Below are 20232 nucleotides of genomic sequence, written 5' to 3'. Positions count from 1 at the left end.
ATTTGTGCATGAATAAGGAGTGAGCAACAGTGTGAATCATTAAACCTAGGGTGTGTATTTATGTGTGTGAAGCAAGACTGCTATAAGTGAAGAAAAAGACATTTATCAAACAACTTACTCCAACTTAAAGGAAAGTATAGGAGGAACATTTATCACATTTTCTTTCAGACTGTGGATGTTATAACAAAAATGTGTCTGGATGTAACAGTTTACAACAAAGCAGCAGCTAAAACTGGCAAATTATCACCTATCATATCCTGAGCTGTACATGTTGATTTAGATAATTTTCTACCAATGATATCCTGCATCAATGAGCTGTTTATATGCGTGTGTCCCCAGTCGTGTAAGCAGCAGCAGCAGCACAGAGCCTCTGACAGCCTCCCATGGTTCCCTGGGTCGAAGCAGTGGCGCCAGCAGCTCCAGGCACCGTCCCAACTTCTTCAGCCAGCTGTCAGGACAGACCTTCTACAACAACGAGTACGGACACCTGTCCGAGGAGGGCTTCTGCGACTTCTTCTCCTCGCCAGATGCCCCCTGCCTGGCCTCCTCCAATGTGTAATCTTACCAAAGATGCAGCCCGAAAGAACAGAAGGGGTTTTAAAAAAAAAAAAAAAAAAAAAAAAAAAGTGGACAGCTCGGGTTGTGGAAGTTGTGTAGGTTTGGTAACATCCCAGTGCTGACATGTAACTAGTCATTTATAATGAAGATCGGGTTATAGATCCTTATGCCCAGAGTTGACCTCTACTCATCTCAATGTTCCTACTTTGTCCTCTCGGGCTGCTGCCTCAGCAAACACACTGAGCCATATGTGCCTGAAGTTCCTCTAACCAGCCACTGGGTGGCAGCATTATGACAAAAACAAACCCTAAGTATTTTCTAGTCATACATTTATATTTTTATCTTTTATATAGAGTATTCTTTGTACAAATTATGACTCATATGGGAAGAAATAAAGAAATTTATCTTCTCTGTCTTCTCTGTATGATTAATATGGATGTGGAGCTGGATCTGTCATTACTCTAGCTAGGTACAGGTTTTAAGTTCAAATCTGCATTTGTCATGCTGCGTCCACAGATTACAGGTCCACATGGACCTACAGCCACAACCTCTGTGATGAGCCATGAAATGGACCAATCAACGAAACAAGCATTTATAAGGAATAAGTGACGGAGGTAAACAGAGAGGTGTAGGCGAATAAAGGAGTGAGTCACACTAAGCACCTCTTATCAGAGCTGGACGTAAGCATGATGGCAGCAGTGACAGCTTAATGCCCTCTTACATGCTCACATCACAAATGACAACCTGCAGGGTGTTGACTGTGGCTGCCAGCTGAGGGAAATGAGCAGCGTCTTGAGTGCAAAGTCCACTTCATACAAACACAATTACAGCCGCTACAGCTTAGTTAGTGTTATGAAATCAGAGGTGCATGTGTTCCATTTTCCGTTTCTATGATAAGGGCACATGGATGAATTTAGGAAACTCTTGGTTTCAGGAAAAAAAAAAAAACAATTTGAAACTCAAAATAGGTTTAAATGAAAGGTTGAAACCAAAATAAAGGTTGGTAAAATGGCAGCCAGTTTATAGCAAGTTAAAGAAATAAAGTTTACAACAGTCAGTGTCTCTATGGTACCTTTACTTGAGGAACACATAGCATTACAGAGTAATTTGAGACACAACAGGAATAGATGACCTTTACAGTAGAAAGACCAGTTCTGGGGGTTTGTGATTATCAACCATCCTCAATGGTGAGACACTGTGGTAACAATAGTATAAAAAGAAAAATAATGACCACAGAGAAAAAACATCTTGGCCTACATGTTCTCTCCTTACAAAACCAAACCTCCTTTACAATTTACACCTTCATGGAATAACAATCAGTTAACAAAGTCAGGTACCATGTAAACAAAAAAACCCATTTATTTCTTAGCAAAAAGAAAACATTCACTATATTTTTTTTCAATCACTGGACTGGAATGGAAACAGTCAAATCTTGGACCTTTAAGAGTGTTGATGAAATATTTGGTATAAATGAAAGAAAGGTTAAACAATGATCCCTGTATTAAAAAAAAAACCCTAATCTACAAAGATACTGTAGTTGTAACATGCATGAAACAACCTGTGGAAATACTGGTTTAAGTGGGAACCACTGAAGCTATGAAATAATGAAGAGCTGATGGTAATCCTGTATTGTGGAACAGTAAACCCAAAGGCACACAGTTTGAATACTGGAGATAAAATGACAGATCAGATGAAAAAACGTATATAACATAATAGAAAATGTAGTGTTGTGGTACAGGTACGGGTTTATAGAAAAGAGCAACACCTCCTTCAAATAGTCAGTCCCTTTCGCAGCATTGGGGAAATAAACAGAGATATTCTGGTTGACAAACAGATTGATTGACATTTTGATTTCACCCCCCTTTTTTTAAATCAGTAAATCATTCAGCCATGATTTGAAAATTTCCTTTTGATTGAATACATGTTGAGTGCGCAGATTTGTGTGACATGGTGCTTGATCATATTTAAAATATGTGGATATCAGCACAAATCTCAGTTCTTTTTTTTTTTTTTTTTAACTTCATTCTAAAAATATCAGCTGTAGCCTTCAAAACCCCCATACTGATTGAACCCTGACACACAGTACTTAAGATTTCATCTCCACGGTAACAAAAAAGGTTCCCTCTCCTCTCCTCTCCTCTCCTGACACTGAAGATGCAGGAAGCAGACATGTGATAGTCAGCGTCCACACGTCAGCAGAGCAGATGGGAGCCTGAGAGGAGCTCCAGTAACTGAGATGCAGTAGTGGCGTGTAGCCTGGTAGTTAGATCGAGTGCCGGAGCCACTTCATTGGTCACGGTGATACAATCTCCACAAGGAAGTTGGTTCGAGCAGGACTGGATTTAGCTAACAGGCTAGCAACTTCGCACTTATAAATAAAATGTGCTGGGGGGAGGTGAGGAGCGGGCCTCATGACATCTTTCCTATCTGGATCTTCTTCCAGGCCTCTGAAGCGGTGAATATACAGGAGTCGATGATGCCTGCGACTGTGAACGTCCCTCCAACAATGGCACAGATCTACAGAAAATAAGTCATCCTGTCAGTCTTAGTGTTTCAAAGCCAAGATGTTTTCTTCTCTGGTTAAAAATGGCCCCATATCACCTGGGTTTAATCACATTTCACGATAACAGTACATTACATTGACACCTCAGTATGCGCTGGAGCCCAGTAAAGAACTCTGCTGCTGACTGCTTGACTCACAATCTTAAGCCATGACTCATAATCACACTATAAGCACAGTCATCTCCTACCCATGCCTGAAGTCATGATAAACCTAAACAACACATAAGACAATAAAAAACACTGTAGCTCATCAGCCAAGCAGCCATTATACTCCTGACTGCATCATCAGTCAGCAGGAAACTTTCCTGATGAGGTGGTACAGTTTTCGTAAGAATTCCTCAACCGACCGGGTCAGGTGGGGAGTGGATCACATAAAAGGAATTTAGGGGGTAAAATGAATCATTTTTTGTAAACAGGAAAATGTAAAAGAAACAAACCAAATGTGATGTTTTGAGTTAGTTTTAAGTATGTTTAGCTTTAGAGGTGCTGATTGGGAGACTTAGAAAGCTTGCAACAGAGCCAGGTAGCTGTGTTTACCCTGCTGTCCAGTCTGATCTAACTCTCAGAAAGAAAGCACAAAAGCGGATTTCCTAAACGGTTTTCTTCAAATGTAAGACTTCAAAAGACCTCTTATATGACCATTAAAAAAGAGAAACCTGAAATCATACGAGTAAATGTGAAATGTGAAAAACTAGACAAGCAGTCCCAGTTTAGGTCTGTAAGACATACTCTGTCCATTCTTGCTTAAAAAGAAAAGTTAAAGTTTACATTAAACCTATATTAACAGATTTCTAATGACATGGGAGCAACACCAGAAGCTGTGACTATTAAGTTGTTATAGCTAACATGTTAGCTAAAAGTTGCCTCTTTACACATTCAGCAAACACAGAGTAACATTAGCATTTACCTAAAGTTGTGTTTCTGGTCACCTGATGAACACAAGTAAGACATTAAATCTGCTTTTGGCTCAGTTTTTGGTTTCTACCCACTCCTGAGGGAAATATGTAGCTCTTAGGCTGCTAAATGTTCGCTATGTTCACGAGCTAACAGCTAACTCTGTCTTCTGTGTGGTGCCGGGCAGGTAGCGTACAGCAGGTATATCAGAGCCGTCTTGCAGAATTAACAGATCAGATGGCTAAGAGTGCATCAAAATCAAAAAATTGTAGCTGCAAAAGTCAAACAATGAGCTGAAAGAAGCTAAAACGCTCTGCAGAACTGAGGGGAGCTCAAAGGTCGATTTTTTACCACGTATAATGTTTACCATGTTCACCCTCTTAGTTTAATGCTAACATTTTGTTTCCAAGGTCACGAGTCATAGTATTAGACAAATTTTTAAACTGATGGTGGTTCTAGAGGAAAAATAGGATTCATCCTCTGAGCATCATGGTTATCTGCCAAATTTCAACCAACCGACCAACACTGCCGTCACTAGAAAGCCATCCCACTGGCTTTGCTCCAAATACATTAGAACAGCTTGGAAGTTGTGTTTAAAATGATCAATTTCACCGTTTCTAAGACCTTGGAAGGCCTTGAATTTAAATAAGTCAACATTCTTGTAAAACGTTTGACCACAGGTTTTCTGGCAAATCCCTGAAGTGAATTCACTCACTGTTGTGATGAAGCGGTAGAAGGGCTGTCTCCTCTCTGTGTACTTGACTGTGATTGGGCTGAGGTCGTATCTGAACCAGATGGCCGGGATGATCCTGCCCGTGTGGCTGTAAGCAACATATTCCTGTGTGGGATGGGAAAAAAAAGAGCTTGTTACAAATTTGAATGTGTTTGACTCTGCTCCTTGTGAGATTAATTTAATCAACACTGAGATAGTTAATCCCATTACGTTTAGAAATCAATTTAGAGCCATCTGTAATTGTATTCTTATCTCTAGCGGTGTTTATGATTCATTATGGAACTGGTTTCGAGTAAAAGTCATACAATGACTGTTCAACAAAAAATCTTGGCTGAATAAAATTCAGATGATGTAAGCGGGAGGAGGCTACAATGAGTTGTGAGCTATTGTTACGTGATGGGGTGACAGGCCTATCAGTCAGTTTTTATAAATCACATTTCTGCTAAATCAAACCTGCAATAAATTTAAAAGCACATTAATCATGGGAAAAAAGACGCGTCATGTCCAAGCACTGCGTGCCTCAGCTGGACCTTTATTTATGCTCCTGCCATGAGATTTTGGAATATTTTGCTCAGGCCCTCATCCTCCCCGCTTCACAGCTGACCTGCACTGTTATTACTTCAAACTCCAAAACCCAGCTGTCAGTCAACACAGTTCTAGGAAGTGTGTTTATGGTTTGTTGACATCTAGGGAGCTTTTCCAGTCACTAGGGGTGAGCTTTCACTTCCGGGTGAGTGCACAAGTTAACACGGCGATACATGCTCGGGCCATATGTTGGGATGGTCACGCTGCTTCCATGATGAGTGCAAAAACAACATGACATAGTGGTATGATCTAATAGGAAGGGTGGAAAGGAAAAGAGGGATAATAGCAAGGATACAGCACCTTGTTGGCTACTGTGTACTGGTAGGAGAACCTCTGTCTGCCTGATAGGTCTTCATACACTGTTGGAACAATCTTCAGTATGTAGTCATGTGAGGCCAGAGCTGCAAGGGAAACAAAGTAAATTCAATGACAAAGTGCGTTGTCCGCGTCCAAAAATGGATGTATTTTTCATCTTGACGCAACTGTCTGGAGCCCGTCTATCTGAGATGCAGTGTCAGCTGTTTGAATCAAGTTTCCACTGGGTTTGGATTCATTTACTGTCCACTAGGGGTCTCATTTCATTGCATCAGGCGAGTGGCCTTACATAAATGTCACACTGTGGTTATGATGAGTACATGTGCAGTGTGGATACGTACGATTAGATGACAGCCTGTCGGCCCCTCCCAACGCATTGAAGGCTCCCTGTACTTTTTGTACCTGTGTGACAAAAGAGAGGAAAGGAGATCTGTGTTTAGCCTTGATACTGCAGATCTTATCAAGTTTTCTAGGTGGTGTATTGTGTGTGTCCCTACCTGCAGCTTTTCCCCAAAGGCCAGCTTGTGGATGATGTGTGTCATGTCAGGGTTTTGGGGCTGTGCTGTAGCGCTGTGTGTCGAAACATGGAAGTTTCCTGGTACCTGAAGACAGACAGACACGCACACACAGCTAGGTAAGTTTGTGTCGGCAACAGCACAAGCGCCTGCAACACATTTATTTAACTAATGACTGAGGGTTGGAAGCTAAATGGTCCTTCCCTCCGGAAGACAAATCTACCCACTTTAACACGTTTCACACATTTCCATTTATTCCGCGAGCAAGAGTGTTAAATGTACAACTGCTGGGTTAATCATTTTAAATGCAATGGAAAGACTGACGCACAAATGGTGGTGGGACAAACAGGGCTTCACAGGGCCCAGACTATAATATGCTGTCAGGTGTAACTGAATCCCCGAGCTCTTCCATTTAGCATAACTTAATTTAGACTGGAGGAGGAAGCAGGTCTCAGACAGGGGATCGGCCTCTATGTTTAACTCAAGTGCAAGACAAATATACAAGACATAGTCAAAGAGCTGAGGTCCCATGAAAACTCTTATCTGAACCATCCTAATGTAATTACTGGACAGAAAAAAAAGCTGACTTTTGCCATTTTCTGAGGGGGATCAGCCACATAAAACAAGTCCTTCATCCAGTTTGTGGGGGGTCATTCTTCCTCTCCACTCCACTATGTGATGAGGCCTTACTTTGTTGATGGTGAACTCTCCCTCAAAGCGACAACCATCACCCTGGTTGAGAGGGACCTTCATGGAGTTGTCTATGTGACCGACCTCGTGCCGGCCCATCTCATCCTGGATGTCCAAACCAACCACTGACAAAACAAAGAGACAAAGGAGAAAATCAAAATAAATAATGAACAAGAAAGAATATGAACCAATATATTACACAGTTTCCAAATGCCGCTTCCAAACTTTTATTTTTTTTCGTGCTAAGAAAACACACAAACGGGAACTGCAACTGACAACCTTTTCATTATCGATTAATCTATTCTTTATTCTAAATTAACTGATCAGTTTTAGTGATTGGTTTAGTTCAGAAAATGTTAGAAAACACTAACAAATGTCTATGGCAGTTTCTCAGAGCCCAAAGTGATGTCCTCGGAATGCTTGTTTTATCCAATTAACACATAAAATCCAAAATTGATAAATGTTAATAATTTTGATCTTGGTCATTGAGTTAAAGTAAAATTAAGTTAAAAAAATAAAATAAAAATAAAATCATAAGTTCATCCAAGTTTATCATTACAGACAAAACAAGTTATGCGAAGACATCACCATCTTCAACTATTCATATTCATTAATCAAAGAAATTAATGAAAGATTTACTGATAATGAGAATAATCATGAGCTGCAGCTTTTTTTTTTTTCACATTCAATAACCAAACTGGCACATTTTATCATCAGAGAAAGAGAGGAATAAAGAGAGAGATTCTCAATGTCACAACAGTGTGGCCCACAAAGTAAACACACAAAGTCCAAACAGACCACCTCTCCTGCCTGTTGCCTTCTCCCTGTCTGTGTTTTTCCATCTAGACTCCCACACCCCCCCACCACCCCCTCCCCTGCAAGCCGACGTGCATTGGCACACTGGCAGTGGCCTATTTTCAGAGGCTGCCTGTGCTGTGTGTTGGCCAGCGGAGCAGAAAGGGATGTCTGCTGGATCCGTGCTAAAACCTCCACACGCCGTCTGTCTGACCTTTGACATTCAAGACAAATTTGACCCCCCCTGCCCCTCACTCACCCTTCTATCCACATCTCAAAATACAGTGCACAAATGTGGGTGAAGTCTGCCTGTGTGAGTGTGAGAGCTGGTTGTTTCTCCTTTTTAAGACATTTAGGACTGGAAGTGTGTTCATGTAAAGCGGGGGGGGGGGGGGGGGGGGGGGGGGGGGGGGTTATTATTATAAGGTTATTACACGCAGTTCTGCTTTTCCATGAAGTCACAAATCAAGACCTGGAAACCTGTAAAGGTCAGTGGAGGGAGACAGTGTTTAACTCTGGAGCAGCGGAGCAGAGAAACAGTAAAAAGAGATGGAAATGCCAGCTTTTCCATCATGAGAATGATTTCTCTCTGTAAGTAAATTTGTGATGGATGACAACCTGTTTGGAGGCCTGGAAAATAAACAAACAATATTAACTTGCAGGGGGAAGGCCTGAGGAACGTTTCTGCTCATTACATGCAGCTGCACTGTGGCTAGACCAACTAGTCTGGGCTGGTATTTAAGAGGGCCCCACATTTCTGACAAAAAAAAAAAAGTTTAAATTCTGCAAATAAACAAAACCACCATACATACAATCATCAAGAGCTTTAATTGGAAACGGCAGGGGACAGTCTTTGTTTAGGCATGCCATGAGTGAGCTTGTCTAAACACATGGCCAGCAGCTGTGTGTCTGCATGCCAGAGCCTCTCGCTGAAATCTGGACTTAATTTTTCACACAAGCATTTATTGGCTTTGCCATTTTTGGATATCGCTTGAACTGAATGAATGTGTGCGTTTTCCGTGCTGCCGGAGTCGCACCAGTGTGTGTACGCATGGATGTGGTGTATGAGTGCGTGTGTGTGTTTGTGATTTGTCATTGGGCATAGTTTCTGAGGGGAGTCATGAGGAGCAAATAACCGGTGACTGCTCTCCGTCCTGGCACGCTTCAACTGCCCTGCCTACCTCTCTGACATCCAAGTACAGTAGACGAGCCAACCAAGGCAACTTCGTGTCAAACTCACATCGCGGCTGTGTGGCAGCATGAGATCAAACAGAGGCGACACAGATCAGAGGTTTGGCTAAAGTCTAGTGTTATCTAGCAGCATGCCACAGTACAACAGGGTAAATAAACCATTGTGCAGTCCATTCTTTATCTAGGACATCATTTATCTTTTGCCAATATGCCGTGTTAAATGATAGGGCAGGGCAAGTATGACACTGTCTGATAAAGGGGAAAACAAACTGTAAAAAAGAGGCCATAAAGAGTGTGAAAAACATACAAACAGGAAGTGTAATGAAGAGACACTGAGAGTTATATATATGTATATATATATGTATATATGTATATACTCACAATCACAGTGTAAGTTTGGCAAACTGATGTTTAAACTCACATCTATCTTCCCACCACTGTCTTTATCAGGATCATCCACATACAGTTCATTTACTCTGTAATGGGCAGGAAAGAGAAAATGGTTAGATAAGCTGAAACTTTAAATGACAGGAAAAAAAGGTCTATTTGACTGTGAAAAAGACCATTTCCTCCACTGACGACATGTCGTTTTCAACACTTTTAACAGTCGAGGATTCATCTTTTGCCAAATTGCGAGTAAAAGAGGGTTTGTGTAGCTCTGTAAGTGTAATTTCCTTCCTGTCACACCCGTCCTAGGTCATCCCTTATTACACATTGCCAAAAGGCTGACGCATGCACGAAGCCAATTTCCTGCGAGAAAATTGACTCCACTCATTGGTTACAACACGGGCTGAGCAGAGTACATCATAATGAGGGCAATGACATTCATGATTAACTTCCTGTCTTGTATATTTCAGATGGCAGGTCCGGTGTCTGCATGGCAACAGAGGGGACTGTCTTATGATTAGTTTGTTTCAGCTACAGGATATTACAAGATAACGTGGCTCTTAGGAGGTTCGATGGTGTTGATACCTACATTTCAGTGGCTATGAATCCCGTCAGCTCAGAGAGGAACAGGAAAAGTATGAACACACAGCAGAGAATGGAAACTGTGGGCAAAGAGGAAGAAAGTTAGAATGAACACCTTGTTTAAACTTAAGTCACTGCTGAGTTGACGTACAACTCTTCAAGGAATGATGCAAATAAAATGAGCAGGACTCTTCCAGCCTTTAGGAATGGCTGACCTAAGCTATTGATATTAATGGAATCACAGCAGCCATAGAAATAATCCTGAAATAGCTGTTTTACTGGCAGTGTTAAGCCTGCCATTACGCAGGTTTTTAAAGATCCTCCTACACTAATTACACATTAAATACCAGCACAACAAGCAGCCATTACAGCATATCTGCTTTGAGAGGGGTGAGCTCACACTACACAAGTCCGAACAGCTCTTTTTGGGTTTCTTTAGACAAACTTCACACAATCACCCTGACCAAAAATGGCTCCAACAAAGAAGCTTTACAGTGAAGGTTTTAATGAACAGCTAGACAGGGACCAGATCAGGAATATTAACCTTAAACATTAAGTATTTTTATTCTATCTGAGCCAAAATAAAGTCTGAGCTTAAAAGGAGAAGCAGCCAGGCTGTCTGTTTCATTTCATGTGTCAAACTAATCAGCCAAAGGGTCATATAAAAACGTCATGTGTTTACTAAGATAAATATGGAAGGAGCTGCGCCACTGTGGTCTATCTGGTATGGCAAGAGTCTCAGGCAGAAAGCTCACAGTCAGCAGGTGAGGCATGTTTACGTGACAACCGTCTCCTAGAATCACACTGTCACATGACCTTGTGGTCGGCAGAGCGTCACAGCCAAACCTGTGGTTGGCAGAGGCTTTTACATAAGTTAATGTTTAACCCACAAACAATAGGCAGCGTCGCTATGACACACAGGTCACTAATTCAGGTTCATCTAAAGACGTGTACAGTAACTCTTTCTGAGCTTCAAAAGGTGCAATACTGGAAGAGGATTACTAAACATGAGTGTAATGGACTGCTGCTGATTTAAACTTCAATAGCTGTGCAATGGAAATACTGACAAGGCAAACGATTTACAGACTTCAGAGACTTCATAAGACTTCACATGAGTGTTTTGTTTTTTTATTTAAACTTTGGCTCACCCCTCCCAGTGCTCACATATGAGATAAAATAGGCTCAAAAGTTTTTTCATTCTAACAAAGAGGAAGCTTTTCTGAGAACTGTAACAGATAGGATTGGATACAATAATACCACGAATCAGTATGACACCCGAAACTAACCCTTCATTTCTGTAATCAGGCGTTCTATTTATTTTTGTTCTACCCAAAGCACATTTTTGCAAAGGCAGGACCAACAAATATTAGTAATATTACAAATCAGAGACAACAGATTGATATATTATGTCCAAAGGAGCTCCAGAAAAACTGCTGTGGCAAAAACAGAGCTGTCGTTCAAAGTAAATACCGTAAAAATTGAACCCATAGGAATGTGGCCCTAAAAAACTGAATAACAAAAGCAGTCAGGGTCAAATATTTGGCCTTGTGTGAAAAGACAGTCTGTTTCTGGTTGCCTCTGAGCCACACAAACCAAAATGTAAGTTCAGCTGCTGTGGGTGAAGCACTAACAGTAGTCTGATATCCAAATCAACCAAATGCCCTCACCCCTAGACAGAGGACGGAGACAGGAAGGGTGTCAACTCCATGCAGGAAGAACTTCCATCCATTTCCTCAAGGGTGGAAACAGTGTGTATATCTTTAGCAAATTTGCTCTCTTCCCTGTCATCCAGGAAGGTGTTTATAACCTGTATAAATTTCTTCACTATTCACTGACAGCGTTATTTATCCATTGTGTCATCAGTTTGGGGCTGACATTTAAGTCTATCTCGTGCTATTCAAAGAATAACCATGTTAGAAAATGATTGCGGAGCCAAAAATGTGTCATCAGGTCTTTTGTCTACTGAGTGAATAATCAATATTATCCCTGATTACACAATGACTTGTCAGTGACAAACTGGAAACACATGATCAGACAGGAAAACCATTCAGATCCCCACTGATGATTCCTCAGGTGCCTGTGGTGATGACAGAGCACGCTCATTAACATTCATACCATACTAGTTGTGCTAAAACAGGTACTGCCCATTGATGACGCTGTTGGGATGTACCTCTGCGCCGAGACAGGCAGGTACTTGAATTACAGCTGTCGTCTCCTCCCTTTCCTAAACCGTTCCTCGATACATCCGCCTCACTGAGTAGTGACTGGTCCTTCTCTCTGTTTACATTCTGATGAAAAGCATGCATGTAAAACTCAATAAATATGCTAGATAGCACCACTTAAGCATTACTAGAATTGCAAAGTAATTTGTTGTTGCCATATTAGAGCCGCAGGTATTGTTTTGATGAAACTCTTAACTTTGTTACTTTTGTTTTCGTTGTTTTCGTTTCACTTTGAAAAGAAAATACACAAAACACTCACAATAACAGAACATTAAAACAACATGCCGCTAGTACGACAATTTAAGGCTAAATTAGCTTGTGAAATTGCTGAAAAAAATTAGGTCATATTTGAAGGAATAGTTCATCTAGTTCATAGACATCTTTTGTACACACTTGTTTTCTTTCTTTGTCAGGGCTGGATGAGAAGATTGATGCTGAAAAACTGAATTATAAAAATGAAAAGCAGTGGCTTTAATATGAAGCTAGAGCCAGTAGCCAGTTAGCTAAGCTTAGTACAAATATTAGAAACAGCTAGACCACTAGCACCTGCAAATCTCACTAACACATAAAATCTTGTTCGTTTGATTTGATTTTGATTTCAGTCAGAAACACCGGCGGGTTAGTCAGTCTTTGCTAAGCTAAACCATCTACTGGTGGTAGTTTCAGATTTGATGCATTTGGCATAGAGTGCTCTTAATCTTTGCAGCTAACTTTCAGCAAGAAAGCAACCAACCAGATTTTAAGTTAGGGACAGAAGTGGAAATAGAACTTTATTCCGTGAAAAATACTCTTTATAGAAGCAACACTCAGGGATTCCAAATACATATGTGGTCAAAACACAACTCAAACTTGATTAGTCAACATATCAAAAGAAAAAAAAAAACATCCAAAAATAGAGCCTCATATTTTTGGCTTGTTGAAGGTGAAGAACTACTCACTGAAGGCTCCTGTGTATGTGGGCTGGGTGAGATCTTTTGGCACTTTCCTGTAGATATCGAATCTGAGGAAAGAAAAGGAGAGAAAAAAAAAAAGGGAGAGGAGGAGTGAGAAAAAAAAAAAGCAAATGTAAACACTACGTGCTGAGAAAAGAAGCACATTCTGTACCCATCAGGCTGTGCGATATTACAGAAGAGTGGTGGAATGTTAGCTGTGGACCAACGCCATTACACATAACAGGTCCAGACAGCCACAACACACACACACACACACACACACACACACACACACACACACACACACACACACACACACACACACACACACACACACACACACACACACACACACACACACACACACACACACACACACACAGTTACACCTCTTCCTTTGAATGTCCACTCTGTAATTCTGACCGGACCCCAACAAAGGTCTCTCACACAGCAAAACACAAAGCCAACATAAACACACACACACACACACACAGACACACCAATGAAAACAGACAGAGGAATATAAACACAACTGTAGTAACAACTTCAGATTATCAAATGATATGGTCTGATCTTCTTGGCAGTAAATGGAACAACACCAGCAGTGAAGGATTCATTCTGACAACACCAGGCTGTAGATTTATTCTCATGTAAATCTTCAGCTTCACATTTTTGTATCAACTTGGTTATTAAGAAAAATGGATTGTGTGTAAAACAGTGAATCAGGAGCAGAGGAGGATCATTACCACCTGACACATCCAACTCCCGTCTTGTGAAATACTGTTGTTGCCTATTTGGGGAGCTAAGAAGGGGGAAAAACTACTCAACACCAAAACTATTTAGGTTCATGAGTTCTTACGCATGTCCTTTTTGGGCAGTGAAACATTTTCGACCCCAAACTCCATCGCTGACTGTGTAAACCCCACCCACCCTCACTTCTCATCTCCCCTCTCTCTCTCTCTCTCTCTCCTTCCTCATCTCCTTCCAAAACACTCACATCTCTTCACATTTCTTGCACCTAGAGCTGCCAGAGCAATAATCACAGCTGATGCAATACAGGGTGGGGAGGGATGGGGGGCGGGGGGTAGGAGGGAGGGCTTCCTGTCCAGCTCCGACCCCGCTGCTCCTCTTGTTTCGCCTCAGTTCCTGTTCTCGCTCCTGTGTTTTTATCCACTGCACGGACCCCTGGATCCTAAACGCCTCAGCCAGCTTCCTTTCATCCCTTTCTTTCTCCCTCTGATCCACATCCATCTATAACTTCCTGCACCAATGTCCCATTAGTATTAGATCACTGTGTGTTAATAGCCGGCCTGGCTGGATATACAGGGCAGACAGCATAGACAGAGGGTTGGGAGGGGAGCTCAGGGTGGGGTCGCCTGTATCAGGATCAGAATAACTTCTACACTAACACACTTCCTGAATGTTAAACTTTACGTGCAGAGGCAGAGTCTCCTTCCTCACGTCCTCTCCGCCCAGCCACAGTGCTGACCTCCTGAAGAAAAACAGACAGGTGGAGCCCAGTGATGTACACCACTGCCGTGTGAAAACCTTGAAACTCTAGTTTTGCTGATTTCCGTCTTTTCTGAGTTCATTTTAAATGATGACACCCTCCCCACGTGGGTTCCCCTGTGAAGAGAAAGTGCACGACCCATGTTTTTTAGGAAACTTTGTCAACTTTCTTTGTTTAAACTCCAATCTGCATTTGTGGTGAAAGTGGTCAAGATAGAAACAAGAAGTGTATTTGTTGAAAAGTTGCCATGCGACGTGCCAAGAGATGTGATGTCTTTACACAGTGCCAGCTATAAGCTATAGACAGGTTGTAAGAAGCCGCTGATTATTACATATCTAAACATTCTCTGTAAAGTTCGAGCAACATCACAAAGACATGACATCACTGACTGCAGCCTGTTAGCCAGGTCAGAGACCAGGTTATAAATACTTACAGCGATCCTCATCTCGAGCTCTACAACTATTTTTTGTAGCTGTCACCGTTTCCCATTGCTAAGATCAGATGTGAGTGAGGAAACTAAACCTCACTCAAGCGGTCACTTGAGACCCGACATGGAATCTGATGCTACATGTGAGCTGTAAATAGTCTCAGATGGAAGTGCAGCAGACAGGCTGGATATATCTGAACACAAGGTCTGAGTTACACTCTAAGTTAAGGGTTGGAGAGGTGGACAAAATTAATAAAATGGCATCCCAGCACTATCTTGATACTGATATGACATATACTTAAATATTCAGAGTCATGTGATATGGCCCCAGCAGTCTAACACAAAATAAAAAGGCAGGTGCATCCACTATCTCACCAACACTTTGTTGCAGTTTAAACCTGGAGAGGATGTAAAAAACAGATGAATAAATACATAAAGTCATTAAAATCTAAGAGAATTACTACGGGTTTCATTTATGTTTGAGCTGAAATGTATTGATAAGGAAGCCTCTCATATTGTACACAACATTGAAATAATGTTGACATCTGTTATGTTAGTTGCATTACAAACATATGACTGTTATAAATATATAAAGGTGTGGATTACCTGTATTATTCCTAAGCATACTGTTATTAAAATATTTCATATAATAGACTGTCTTGTACATTTACACTAGCACAGTTTAGTCCCACTGAAACAATCAATAATCCAATTTTACTGCAATGAAGCATACTTTTATATCACACTCCTTGAAAATATATTTTTAACATATGAACACATGACATCTATATGCTTTTGTTTAATTTAAGTAAAACGTATTGAGCAATTTGGTAACGCAGCATTTAAAATATATCCTAACATGTTATTCAAAATGCATGAATTTAAACATACATTAATAAAACACAAAAGCTGCTATGGCAATAAAGACAACCTCTGTTCTGTGAAGAAACACATTCACTCAAGTGTATTCATTTAAAGCATCCTAATACATAATTTAAAATGTACTGATTTCATTTTTTTTCTTTTTTATTGTAAAGAGTTACATCATATTTTAAAGCACACTTTGCCAAAAGTGCAAAGCAGTATACTTAAATACACCAACAACACCTTTCAAACCCAGGTAGCCCTATTTTTAGGCAGCATGAGAACTCTGTTTCACATAATTTCCTCCAGTCAGAACACTTTGTATTCATGAATAATAATGATGGCTCTCGAGAGTTCACCTCTTGGTCTAACATTGACGTTTGTAATTTCCTGAATTACAGTCAAGCCATCCCCCTTCGTCACTTCACACTGCTCAGTCTTCTGTGCAAGGGCGCAGATGTTTTGTGATAAGTGAGGACATGGTGTACCAGTATCTCTCTGTTGACACCATGAAGTGAAAGCACAGGGTCGCTTTTGAGGGAAAGAGCCTTACTAAATTAACCATATCTCGCAAATGAGTCATAGTGAGTCAGTGCTTCATTCCTTTTATGTATTGCTCCGCATTAATAGACTCCTCAGAATTATCTTCACACATGTGACCATCTCACATAGGCAACTCGTGTTTTCCTGTGTAAGTATGTTTCCAATCGTGTCATCCGCTGGAGGCGTACGTCAGGTATCAACCAGCAAACAGTCACCTATCACTGTCAGGATTAAGACACAACATTTATTGACAAAACACTGTCAGCATCCGTACTGAAGCTCTAAGTCACCATGATCTAATCACCACAGGAACAAACACACTACCTCATCAGGTTGGCCCAAACAAAGCCCACATATGTCAATAAATGACATAATTCTGAGGGTCAATTAAACGTGGGGATAAAAGCCTCTCAGCCGTTCACTCATTCAGAAGAACTGGTGCTCAGTCATTCTGACAGAGGTTATGCTTATGATTAGAAACTGAAACACCATTCAAAAGCAACACAGTAAGCCAGTACATGCTGCTATAACAAATCACGGAGTTGTTGCCATTTTAGGTAAAAGGTCAAGAAACAAAGCATCTCAGTCAGAACATGGACATTGAGTCCAGTCGTTTTCAATTACACCATGAAACACGGAATGAAACTATAAAACAATTGAAAACAGTGCACAACAATTATAGAGTTGGCAGATTTCCGAGTGGAACAAAACATAAGTGAATTTTTGCTTGAAAAATGGCTAAAATGATAAATGATTTGTGAAGGTACAGGGAATGTTCTTTAAATTATAGTGAGAGTAAAAAAATAAAAAAAATACAATATTTGATTTTTTAAAGGAACTTTTTGTAAGTTTTGCTACGTAACCAACATTAGCAACGTCACGAGTTTAGCATCAAATTTCCTTCCTTTTCTCGCCAAGAGCTGTCTCCAGCAGTGCAAAGAAATGTCAGCGTTGACTCTTGTTTTACTTCTATTTCTATCACTTCTTTTCTTCCCCTGAAATTAGCATGCTAACCAGCTAGCCCTGGTCACTTTCCGATGCCAAGTCAGTGTGGCGTCCAGTCTGCCCTGAGGAAGTAGCTCAGAGGGCACATTATAACCTCTTGTCTTGTGCAACAGTGGCTGAAGCTCTTGGCCAGACTGGCAAGTAAACAGCTGTTAATGCTGATGTTGGCTATGAGGCAATAGCTAAACCAACAGCTAGCTTCTTTAAAGTAGGCTTAAACTTTGATTTTAGTTGTTGTCAGCTGTTTAAAAAAAAAAAAAAAAAAACATATTTAGCTAACACAGCACAGCATTCTGGGAATACATGCTACCCTGGTTTGTGGCGTAACATACGGTAAACTATATAGTTACAAATCTCATCCTGTTGACTAACCCACCGGTGTTTCTGACTGAACGAAACAACCAGTCAGTTGGTCAATCGAACTACTTCCAGCTGTTGCAACACAAGTTTTGTGAGATTTGTGAATCAAGTCAGTGAGGCAACTGAACAGGTCATGAACACTTGATAACCTCATGACATATTCCCTCTCAGACGACCCAAGAAATACTCCCGATACTGTATGTTGGTGGATTCCTTTGCTCATTGCAACACAGCTGTGGTCTCTAGGAAAGATGACAGCAACTGTTGTGAGTTTGAGAGACAGGCAGCTTGTGTCTGAGCTGAAGCTGCAACTGATGACCATTTTCATTATCACTTACCAAGACTAAGTCTACAAACTCTTATGATATTAACCATACAATGATATTAAGCGGAGAAAAGCAGCACATGTTCACATTTAAGAAGGGTACGCAAATGTTTGACATTTTTTTGATTTTCTGACTTAGAGGTGAATCTCTTATCAAAGATTCAATCACCTAATCAACAAATCGACTATTTGTTTCTGCACTAGTGTGATCAGACATCGTCAATACATCCATAGATATTGTCCTTATCACCAACCACTAATTATTACATAGGACATAAATCCTGTGCTTTAACTCATGAAAACTTTGAAAATTAAATTGAAATATAAAAATAAAATATAAGCATAATATTGAAAAAAAATAAATAAATACATGTATGAAAATTTTAATTTGTGAGCAAAAATAGTATAACTATAGTAGTGCTATGTTTGAGCTTCTCAAATGAGAGGATTTGCTGCTTTTCTTTGTCATATCATTGAAAACCGAATATCTTTGGGTTTTGGCAAAAAGAAACAAGGCATTTCAAGACGTCACCGTGGCCTCTGGGAAGTATTTGACTGCATACTAAAAAAAATGGCAGATACAAATAATAGTTTCTTGCTGATTTTTTTCTTTTTCTTTTTTTTTTTTTTTTACGTTGACAAGCTGAATACCTCACACTCTTATTTAAGGATTGAGTATCTTAATGTAGGATTTTGACAGACTACCAGTCAGTATCTGTCACTGCCCAATAGTATAAAGTGACCTCTGTGCAAACATCCTGACCTTTATTTTGATTAGGGTGTGCTCTGTTGACAGTTTCAACAGCCCTCTACAGTAGGTGTGACTATTAGCTCTGTGCTAATGAATTATATACAGATCATGTGACTGGCTCTGGAGGACCTGTGACCAGGTGTATTCCTGACTGCTCACTGCCTGTTTCTTATGGTGGCTAATGATCCTGAATGCTTTGACACATGTGTGTTTATTTAGGAGATTATTGATTTGTAAACAACACTAAATCCTTGTTTGTTTTTTTTTGCTTACTATACAATATAGCTATGACTCTGTCCACAATTGTTACTACACCCTGAAGTTACAAGTTTCACGTCTCACAAATATTAGAAAGGATGAGGAAATCTGCACATGCGCAGGCAGAAACCCAGACAAAACCTCAGTGAGCAAACCTGAGCATCACCCCATCAACAACTCTACACCCCCTGCGACAATGTGGCCCGTTCATGCCAAACGCTGAACGGCACCGCTCCGACCCCGACCCGCTCATTAGTAAGCGGTGCTCTTCCAGCCTGTTAATTCATCCAGAGCTCAGCGGCGGCCGAGCCCCGCCGCCGCGCCTCCACACCTGAACCCCAGTGACCGGAACCCCCGTACTCACCTCCTAACATCGAAAGGCATGATGTTTGCACGTTTGACAGGGAGGGGACAAGCGGACAAAGCTACAAACACCGGGCGGCCGTACAGCTCTCTTCAACGCTACCGGTTGTTCATCGGTACCGGGCTGACGTCAGCTTAGGACGCTTTGCAAAAGCCGATTGGCCGAGAGCTACTTCCTGTTCACTCTGATTCAACTTCCTCCGAGAACCGTGTCGGGGTTTTTTTTTTTTTTATAGCTTTTTGCAACTTATGTGGAGACAATGATCAGTTTTCATTTAAATTATTTAAAGAAAATTCAAAAATAGTGTTATAGTTCAACAATTTTGATTATATATTGTTACCTTGTGTATCTGTGCTTCTTTCTTTCTTTCTTTTTTTTTATGAATAAAAGTTGTGTATATTTTGTAACAATACTGACCAGTACTATGTTTTTCATTTTGTTTTGTTCTATCACCAACCACGCACAAACAAGCATGTCATGGTAACTCTTCACTTTATTTCACCCAGCATTTATAACCAGTACACAACATTTAATACATAGTTTATAATACACTATAATATATTTATGAATAGGCTATTTTAAGTGTTATTGCGTTATTGGTGTACAGTATTTCTTATCAATTAGGCCTATATTTTCTCTTATAAAGATATATTTAATAATGTTACGTTATTTGTTTTATGATATACGTTATTTATTATATGTTTATACACCAGCATCCACCCATAGGTGCCTGCTGGAGCTAATGATGCTGACAAATAGCTTATATGATATCTGGGTACAACTACATTGTAGTCTATTTTAAATCGTTCATTAAATGTTTATTTACTGCTTATTATTGCTACAAAGAGAAGAGAGACTGTGAAC

At 40.5% G+C, this 20232-nt stretch overlaps 2 protein-coding genes across 3 annotated transcripts in view; one reads left to right on the top strand and one right to left on the bottom strand.

The window, feature by feature from the left end:
* The window catches only part of flt4 (fms related receptor tyrosine kinase 4), a 41665-nt gene extending 40698 nt beyond the window's left edge, over positions 1–967 (top strand). The window contains exon 30 of the mRNA XM_071457036.1: positions 340–967. Within this exon, the coding sequence (XP_071313137.1) occupies positions 340–559 (220 nt within the window). The 3' untranslated portion in view covers positions 560–967. The remainder of the gene's footprint in view (positions 1–339) is intronic.
* Positions 968–1612: 645 nt separating this feature from the next.
* On the bottom strand, positions 1613–19517 carry ergic1 (endoplasmic reticulum-golgi intermediate compartment 1). Of its 2 annotated transcripts, XM_071457037.1 has the most exons (11): positions 19369–19508; positions 12968–13029; positions 11978–12095; positions 9815–9887; positions 9220–9314; positions 6853–6977; positions 6145–6249; positions 5989–6049; positions 5633–5733; positions 4730–4852; positions 2555–3075 (listed from the first exon to the last, which is right to left on the bottom strand). In XM_071457037.1, exons 1-11 carry the CDS (start codon positions 19376–19378, stop codon positions 2968–2970), a joined length of 981 nt encoding a protein of 326 aa, XP_071313138.1. In that variant the 5' UTR covers positions 19379–19508; the 3' UTR covers positions 2555–2967. The 2 variants fall into 2 exon arrangements, with proteins under 2 accessions (XP_071313139.1, XP_071313138.1); XM_071457038.1 differs by lacking the exon at positions 11978–12095 and having other exon boundaries at positions 1613–3075; positions 19369–19517.
* Positions 19518–20232: the final 715 nt, after the last annotated feature.

Source organism: Trachinotus anak, unplaced genomic scaffold (genome assembly GCF_046630095.1).
Source record: "Trachinotus anak isolate AG129_WGS33_773 ecotype Australia unplaced genomic scaffold, CSIRO_AGI_Tana_v1 ptg000021l, whole genome shotgun sequence".
In the NCBI taxonomy this organism is placed as follows: domain Eukaryota; kingdom Metazoa; phylum Chordata; class Actinopteri; order Carangiformes; family Carangidae; genus Trachinotus; species Trachinotus anak.
The sequence above is the reverse complement of the archived record's forward strand: the minus strand, read 5'-3'. Positions and strand labels throughout refer to the sequence as shown.